This window comes from Pteropus vampyrus, unplaced genomic scaffold (genome assembly GCF_000151845.1).
Source record: "Pteropus vampyrus isolate Shadow unplaced genomic scaffold, Pvam_2.0 Scaffold9, whole genome shotgun sequence".
In the NCBI taxonomy this organism is placed as follows: domain Eukaryota; kingdom Metazoa; phylum Chordata; class Mammalia; order Chiroptera; family Pteropodidae; genus Pteropus; species Pteropus vampyrus.
The window spans coordinates 11,495,753-11,504,958 of NW_011888790.1; the positions used below are offsets into that span (position 1 = coordinate 11,495,753).

Here is a 9,206-nt window from a genome sequence, read left to right on the forward strand (position 1 = left end):
CAATAAAAGATAGATGTCTATTCTTTAATAAATTGTATATTTGAACTTAAATGAATATATTACTAAATACCTCAAAACTCTGGTTACTTTAATTTTCCATTTTTCTTTTAAGATACATGAAATTCTCCAGACTACCGGATTAAACATAGCTTTTTATATAGTCTCTAATTTAGGCAATATTTATTCTATGCAATTGGCTCAATAAAAGATAGATGTCTATTCTTTAATAAATTGTATATTTGAACTTAAATGAATATATTACTAAATACCTCAAAACTCTGGTTACTTTAATTTACCCTTTCTACTTTCAGTTGTAAAAGTGGTATTACAGACAGAGGGAGTTGCATCTAGGGTAAGAGGTTCACATATTTACCTGGCTACAAGAAATTGAGATCATGGAATTGTTTTTTTAACCCTGAGTAAGATTTACAAATTGAAAATGTCATTGTAAATATGCAAATATTATGGAAATGTTCTTACTGATTAGGAAAATTTTAAGAAACCTAATTATGTTCCTAGCCTCCCCATCTGTGAGAGCAGTCAATCAGCAGACTAGTTATCATATTTAGATTAAAGCTATTAGAAAGGAATACTACCTGTAAAAGAACCAAGAAGCTCAAGAAATGTCAAAAGGTAATGTCAACTGCAAAATATAACAAATTTTGTTGCTGTTTAAAATGATAGCAGTTGCACGTGGATTATAAATAAATAAGTAGTTTCAGATGCACCCCATTGAAATGAATTGGAATTAAAATGCTTAAAGTATTAGCGAAAATTTAGAGATGCTATGAACATAGTAGATAGCGAATATTTTGTTAATGGATGATTAAATCCATTTTGGATTTAATCTATACTTGGGATTATAAGATTTGCTAAAATTCACTTTTACCACAGAAATAACAAAAACAACAATGAAGTCTCAATATTTGTAATTTATCCTAAGAACTCATATCCAGGACTCTCTTTTCATTTTTCCTTAGGGTAGAAAACAACTGAAACATATGCCTTTGTGTTTACAGTTTTATATTTGTTGCAGGTGTTCTGTACTAGCTTTTCTCTTTTCTCTTTCCTTTAAAAAATGTATACTCTCAGCATTATATGTTTTTTTGCTTTTAGAACAAGGTTTTATATCAATGGATCTGTGAGTTTTAATCAAAGCCACTAGATGAAAGACAGAGTGTGCTATTTCTAAAATATGAATTTGCTTGCCAGTGGTATAAATTTATCATTGATGTGTTTGTTTTCTTAATTTTTTTAAAGGAATTACAACAGTATCTAGCAAGCCTGGCTGAACAGTGCAGTGCTGACAATAATGGTGTCGAGCTCCCAGTTGTAATAATTCTCGATAATCTTCATCATGTGGGCTCTTTGAGTGATGTCTTCAATGGCTTCCTCAACTGTAAATATAACAAATGGTATGCTTATGAGATATTGTGAATGATGAAATATAAATAAAATGGTGATCAAATTTGCTTTCTTGGGCCTTTATACCTTTTAATACCTATAATGAATGTCATTAATTTGAGAAGCTTTCATTAACTTTACCCTATATTTCCAAAGAATCCCTATGTATTTCTCAGAACTGCTATTTATTCATTCAACAGCTATGTCCCAGGCATTTTTATGGAAACATGATTTACTTGATGATGTTAGTTTCTGCAGATATGCTGGAGGTCTGGGAGACTAATATCAATAATGAAATGTTTTTGAATCAGGGAAATTAAGAACTAGAGTGAGGCTTTAGAGCCCTGGTTTCATTCTTAGTCCATATCAAAGTTTAAATCAGCCTTCCAATAGAGATAAATTTGATACATTCAGATATACCTCTCTTCATTAACGAGTCTAATTTCTAACTATTTAAAATAAAAGAAAAGTTTAAAGGAGTTTTTAAAACTCTGAAAACCCACCTAAGATTCACTGTAGCATAGCCTCTAAGAAAAGGACATAGAAGAGCAATAACATAAATATTAATTTTAATAGTGCCAGTATCCCATTAAAACTAACCTCTGCTAGAGACTTTTTTAAATGTTTAAAATAGATTAGCATAAAATAAATATTGAAACAAGAATACAAATTTTCTTGTGTTATTAAGAACCATTAAAATAACTATGAAATAATAAAAGAGGAAAAATTAATGAATTTGATTATAAGCATGAGTCATAAGATGTTAGAGTTGAATGAGACCACTATGATTATTCTGTCTAATCTTTTTATTTTACAGATGAGTAAACTCAGGCTCAGAAAGGAAAAATGGTTCACCTAGGATACCTGAGCTGAAATTAGAACACCAATTCCTAATTTCCAGTTCAATGATTTTTGTCATTTTGCAACCTAACATTAGAAAATTACCCTTTTAAAGCCTTATGACAATGGAATAATCATATTTATCTAAATTGTTTTCTAAGACAATTTAATATATTAATCCGTTTGGCCTTTAATATATCTACATTTTTTTTCAGTCCATATATTATTGGAACAATGAATCAGGGAGTTTCTTCATCACCAAATCTAGAGCTGCATCACAATTTCAGGTAAAAAGATAAATTGAATTTTTTTGTTAGTTTTATTTTAGGTTTTGTTGTTGTTGTTTGTGTTTTGGTTTGGTTTTTTGCATTGTCTTTTTCTGTTTGTTTGGTTGTTTTTCCATTTGTACATTGACAGATCCTGCCTGCGGTGACCTGTGGTGTGAAAATAATTCTCACTTCTTACGACACTCTTTCTCAAGCAGACATTTCGTGATCCTCAACCTGTAATCAGAAGTGTTTCTTTAAAAAAAAGAAATGTTTTTCCTGCTCACTATGTCACCAGCTAAAGTAGAGCACTTCTCTTTTAAATGTGAGGAATGTGAAGAGAATTCCTATTTCAGGATTTGTGATTCTTCTACAGAAGAGTGCTCAGCGTGTATACACCCACACACTTCTGACACACATGCGCTTCTCTTTAGTTTAAAAAGGAAAGTTAGTTACATTATAGCTCTAATGCTAATTAACCTCTTAACTTCTTTGAGCATTAAAATGTGGCCACCAATTGAAATAGGAATATTATTACTTTATATTGGAAAGATAATTGTTATGGGCCTAAATCTTAATTTATGTAAAGATTTCTCTTTTTTTTTTTTTCTTTTTGTAGGTGGGTACTATGTGCAAACCACACAGAACCAGTGAAAGGCTTTTTAGGCAGATATCTTCGAAGGAAACTGATAGAGATAGAAATTGAAAGGAACATACGCAATAATGACCTAGTCAAAATTATAGATTGGATTCCTAAAACATGGCATCATCTCAACAGCTTTTTGGAAACACACAGTTCTTCTGATGTTACCATTGGTGAGTTCTAAAATTACAATATGCCATTTTCCAGGAAATAAGAGTACGTGGTAAAGATGGCCAGATTGGATGGTAGTAAATAACAAGTAAAGCTAGTGTTTTCTAAGCTTCTAAAAATTTGTTTCCTTTTTTCCATTTGAAAGTTTACCTTATTCTAAGCTTTGATCTTTAATTAGATTCATTTTGTCTAACAATTATGGTTTTCTAAGATATTACTGAGATCAAATAAATTTAATATAGACAAGTATCTAAAAATCAGATAAATATTTGAAATAAATTATATCTGTTTAGAGTATCTTTTTATGCTGAAAACAAATTTTAGCTAATGACACATATCAAATATAGTTGTGAGATAAGATTTTAGAGATAATTTAAGAGTTTTATATTTTTCATGAAGACAAAATTATTGGAATTATTCCTCTTTAGTTGGCACACAAAAGAGTTTAGTTTCTTTGCTTTATTTCACATTCCTTCTTAAGTTGATTAGAAAGGTCCTTTCTCCATTGTTATCAATCATAAAGATATACTCATTAAAGATATAGTATAGATTAGAAAGAATAATTCTACAATTAGGATCAAAAGGCCAAGGCTGAGTCGTACTTCTGCAAATAATGACATATTTTATATTTGTCAATTCGTTTAGCACAAGTTTTGTCATTTGTTAAATAGGGCAGGTTGACTGGATTATGACCTTTAAGGTTTCTCCTAACTCTAATATATTGTTTTAGATTAAGATTTTAGTGCTAAACAAAAGGAGAGTCCAAAGGAGACTGGGTCTTCAGTAAAACATACTTTAATAATAATCAAGCTGGCCAAAATTAACATTTTCTAAGAATCCTGTAAGAAATATATTAATTCCTTCAAAATGGTGTCTAAATATGTGTTTAGATTGTTAACTTTAATGATTCTCAAAAATATTTGGTTATTTGTTTCTTTTCAGGTCCTCGACTTTTCCTTCCTTGCCCCATGGATGTAGAAGGTTCTAGAGTGTGGTTCATGGATCTCTGGAACTATTCTTTGGTTCCTTATATTCTGGAGGCAGTGAGAGAAGGTCTTCAGGTATAGTACTCAATTTTCTTTCCTGTTTGAAAAATAAAGCAAATATATTATTCATTTAAAAGCAAAAGACATTCATTTCTCTGCATATTTATGAAGCAAACTAAAAACATAAGCTGTATAAATAATAGTGGTAAACTTTTAAAAAGCAACTAGTATGTTCTTTAGTTGCTAGTATGCTGTCCTAAAAATAAATATTTAGGAGAAAGAGAAAGCACAGTTATTCCAACAACTACACATTTATGGCCAAATTTATTGCCCAAGGGTGTTTACAGACTGTTTTTATTGAATAGCCTGTTAATTGCACAATTCTACATCTTATAAGACTGACATGTTTACACAGGCCTTGACCTTTTATTCTCTTACCATATAATTTGCAACAAGTAGTTTTTGTTTATAGGTTCCTTGTTTTTAATATGTCTTATTGTTTAAATCCCTTTAACATCATTTGGGTTCTTTATTATTTTTGACAGAGTGCTCTAAATTGTCTCTTTTTTTTCAGCCTATGACAAACTGGTTTAGCACCATCTCTGCTTTTCTTCTGAAGGCCTGCAATCAGCCCTTCTATTTACCCTTAACTAAAAAGTCAAAACATATCAATAATAAGAAAACTGTTTCTTCAGCAAAAATATGTTATCTCTTTGCATCAGTCATGCTATTTCCTTAAACTGGAGTAGAAATTTCAAGAAATTGTAAAATTGTAAAATTTAAGGTTGAATCTTGAATATTTTGTTGTGTAATTACCCAACTTATTGTAAAAGAATCCAGTCTTCTTTTCAATAACTCAGCCAAGGTTTAGGCAGTTTTTGCTTAGGCATCTCTATTTCTGGTTATCACAACTGCTACTAGAATTAAGATAGTTTATGCTTTCTATATTCTGTCATCTGCAATACTACATTGTCTTTGTTTCACTACCTAAAGGATTAGTTATCTGATTTTCTTTCTTTTAACTTCCTTTCACAACCAAGTTCTCATCTAAGTAGCATGGCAGCATTTAGAACTATTGTGATCGTTCTGATGAACATGATGAATACTATGGGGATGGCTCTGAACACTCAGAGATAAAGATTCTAGACAATGCTATTAATTGGTTTTACTTCAGATTTAAATAATCTAATTTCATATTTTTAAGGGTATGAACCAATCTTGCCCCAAAAGTGGCTCCAATAAAATAAAAGGCTATACCAAAAGTATTATTTTTCAGGTATAACATATTACTTTTCAGGATTCCCTAAAAATATTATGCTACCTAAGATGTGAGTCAAGTCTCTCACTTTCAACTAATTATACCTCCCAAAAAAGATTTTAATGTAAATTTTTTATAATGTTCTAAAAGTAATAATTTTAAAACTTAATATTTAAATGAATTATTTGTTCTGTAGATACAATTTCAGAATTAATAAGCTATTATTCAAGTTTTTAGATATGAAATGCTCATTTTTTCAATTTGTTTGCTAATACATAGAAAGAAAAGCTTTTTAAAAACTCAACTAATAATGATTAGCTTCTTTAGATCTCATTTTTTAAAAGTTCATGAATTTTTAAAATATTTAAATCAATATTATTTATAAAACACTATTCTGAGAATTATAATTCTATAAAGTTTCCATTTGGGCAAAAGTATAACCACAAAAGCAATACCAGTTTCTCAACTAAAACTGAAAGATACCTTCAAATTATTTTTGAAGAAGGGTAAAATGCCTCAAGCCTCTTGCTGTTGTTCTGAATGTTTAGTAGTAGGTTAGTATGAATGCTGAATCAACCATGATATAAAGAGTAGGAAAAACCAGTACATGGGAGAGATAAAAAAGAAAAACTCTTTGGTGGATAGACAGTTTTCATTGCTGCTGAAGGATGTGCTTGACAAGAAGTACACTGGCAGATGATATCCCTGGGGTGGTCCATATATGCTTTCTGGAGGAGCAGGAAGAAAAAGAATCACATATGTCATGAACCATTCCCTTGCATCTACGGGCAGCAAAGAACCTTGAGTTGTAGCAGGAGGTGGAGGAACAAAGCCTGATTGCAAAGACAAAAGGAATAGAAAAATCTCTTTTTAAATGAAGGCTGATGCTTTGGTGAAGAACCATATGGGGAATATACTCTGCCAGATGTTCTAGTTGGAAAAAAAAAAAAAACTAGCGATGCAACAGATTTTGATTTTTATTCTGGTGATTCTATCTTTCTTGAAATGTCAACAATTAGTTTATCTCAATCTGAATATTTAAATTTCTCTTCTTTCAATTATTTTTTAAATCTATTATATTCGGAAATACAGAATTGGGTATGTTTAGCCTTTTTTTGGTCATCTCCAATTTTGCTGTCCTTGACGATTCTTTAAAAGATTGCCATCAGTTGATTCTAGACTTTTGTATTCTTTTTGTAACATTTGCTTTCCAAGAATTACACATTTTTCTTACATTAGTTTAAGTAGTATATAGCAAGCTGTGTTTTATATCCTCCATAAAGTAAGTTTTTAACTGAAAGAAAACATCTGCTCCAAAACAAGAGAATTCTTTTAAAAATGATTGCTCCCCTCCCATCTTCTAAGGAAATGCACAGATACCAAGATCTGGACTCTGTATTTGTTGCTGTTGTTTGTTTGTTTGTTTGTTTGTTTGTTTGTTTTCTTTTGTTTCATTTTGTAGGCAAGGCTTCCACAACCACATACAATTTTTCCAGGAGAAACCCAAAAGACAACTCCAAGGTGTCACTGTCCACCATTTTGCTTTTGTCTCATTAAACCACAACAAGCCCTATAAAACATCTCACAGTATGCCATCTGGGACCAGATGTGCACCTGGTGATCAGGATTGCCCTCAGTAGAGTACATCAAAGGGAGAGGAGAGTAAATTAAAGAACTGGTGCACCCATGTTACCGCCCTCCTAATTTTAATTTTTTTTTCTCTCTTCCTATGGCCCTTATACTTTCACAAAGTCCCATCAACCTGTCTCAGTATGCCCTTCCTGGTTTGGTTTTAACTTTGTTCCCAGTTGAAAATTTTCCAGACATCTCTCGGCTTCATCTTTTCCCTTCTACTCCACTGTTGGTCCTTTAACCAGGCCTTATCATCTTTTTATTATTGACTTTTTCCCTCCATATGAGTCTTTACAAAGCTGATGCTTTCGTTTCTCATTTTTTCCTCCTCTTTTACTAGTGGCCTTATAAATAAACATCTAAAAAGCATTTTTACAGGAAGCAATGAGATTATTAAAAGAAGTTAATCTGAGGAAAATGGTTATCAGAAAAAGTATTCTTAGTCTCCAAGGAATTTTGAGTAGAGCAACTTAGAGAAAAAGAAGTCTCTTTCCTTTTATTCATCATCTTTCCATAGTGCACTGTGGTAGAGAACTCTGTTTAGTGTCTAACATGGCTTTTTTCAATTCTCCATAACTGGATCTTTTCTTTCTCAACTGTAAGTTTTCTTTTGATTTGTAAAATTATTAATAAAGATAAATGTGGGCAGTCATTTCAACATGTTCTTTAAAATAAACCTCCCTTACACGCTCTCCCAAATGCTGGTTATCTATCCTCAATGTTCAGCTTTATTTTGTCTGGCCTTTAAGTTTAAAGTGAGTTATGTAGACAGCTATATATTTAAAGCATGGAAAATTGTATACGTACAGTAATTCCCTTGAAAGTCCTGTAAAAACTCTATGTATAAATTAATCACTCAATTAGTAGTCATCTTTTTTAACTAGGTAGAAATGCATTTTATATGTGCTAAATATGTAATCCCCTTTCAGATGTATGGGAAACGAGCCCCTTGGGAAGATCCCTCAAAGTGGGTGCTCGATACATACCCATGGAGCTCAGCATCCCTGCCTCAGGAGGGCCCAGCATTACTTCAGTTGCGGCCAGAAGATGTTGGGTATGAGGGCTGCATCTCCACTAAGGAAGCCACAACCTCAAAGCACATTCCACAAACTGATGTGGAGGGGGATCCCCTGGTAAGAGGCCGATGTGTGATTCTTCCTCTAGAATCTTTTTTTTTTTTTTTAGGTTTTATTTTTTTATTATAATTTTTTTAATTAAAATTTTTTTGGTGACATTGGTTAACAAAATCCAGTTTCAGGTGTACAATTTAACAGTAAGGTATATATATGTGTTGCATTGTGTGTTCCCCTCCCATAGTTTGATTTCTTTCTGTCACCGCATATTTGACCCCTTTTACCTCATCTACCACCCTCCTCTCCCCTTCCCCCTACCCTCTGGTAACAACTAGTCTATTATCCATGTCTTATAGAATCTTGATTATAGTGTATTTAGTTATTTGTATCTAGGACATGAGTTCACTTAGATAATATTTGGGATTGTTCTGCAATTAATACTTAGTTTTAACTCTTTTACTCTCAACCTGCTTTCACTGGGTGAATTTCTTAAAATGAAAGGCTGAACTTGAAAGCTTAAAAATAATCAAGAAACACTAAAACCAGGCTGAACTCTATGACCATAATTTTTCTCTTATTCAGAAAACTGTATAAAAAGATAATTAAAATTTTCAATTCCATGACTAAATTCTCTTGATATCCAAGAGAAAACTGAATTTTGTTCTTAAATGAAGAAACAAAAAGAATACAATTTAATGTACACTTGGAGAACTAAAGAATATTTTATATATATCATCTAGTCTGACTAAATTTGGAATTAGTTTTTCTGTTACCTACCTATAAAGTAGAGAAGAAAAAACTGACTTGGAAATCAAAGGGAAGTTATTTTCCCTGCTTTGTTCAATTTGCAATTGTGTATGGCTTAATAAAAGTCGATAAAAGTCCAAAGTATAAATATTTGAAAATATTAAGTACATAGTGTTATTGGGAAAA

At 31.6% G+C, this 9,206-nt stretch overlaps 1 protein-coding gene across 1 annotated transcript in view; it reads left to right on the forward strand.

Moving 5' to 3' along the window:
* Nucleotides 1-9,206, forward strand: part of NAV3 (neuron navigator 3) — a 312,728-nt gene that overhangs the window by 295,861 nt on the left and 7,661 nt on the right. The window contains exons 34-38 of the mRNA XM_023520404.1: nucleotides 1,261-1,415; nucleotides 2,460-2,531; nucleotides 3,130-3,326; nucleotides 4,267-4,385; nucleotides 8,130-8,333. Coding sequence (XP_023376172.1) covers nucleotides 1,261-1,415; nucleotides 2,460-2,531; nucleotides 3,130-3,326; nucleotides 4,267-4,385; nucleotides 8,130-8,333 — 747 coding nt within the window. The remainder of the gene's footprint in view (nucleotides 1-1,260; nucleotides 1,416-2,459; nucleotides 2,532-3,129; nucleotides 3,327-4,266; nucleotides 4,386-8,129; nucleotides 8,334-9,206) is intronic.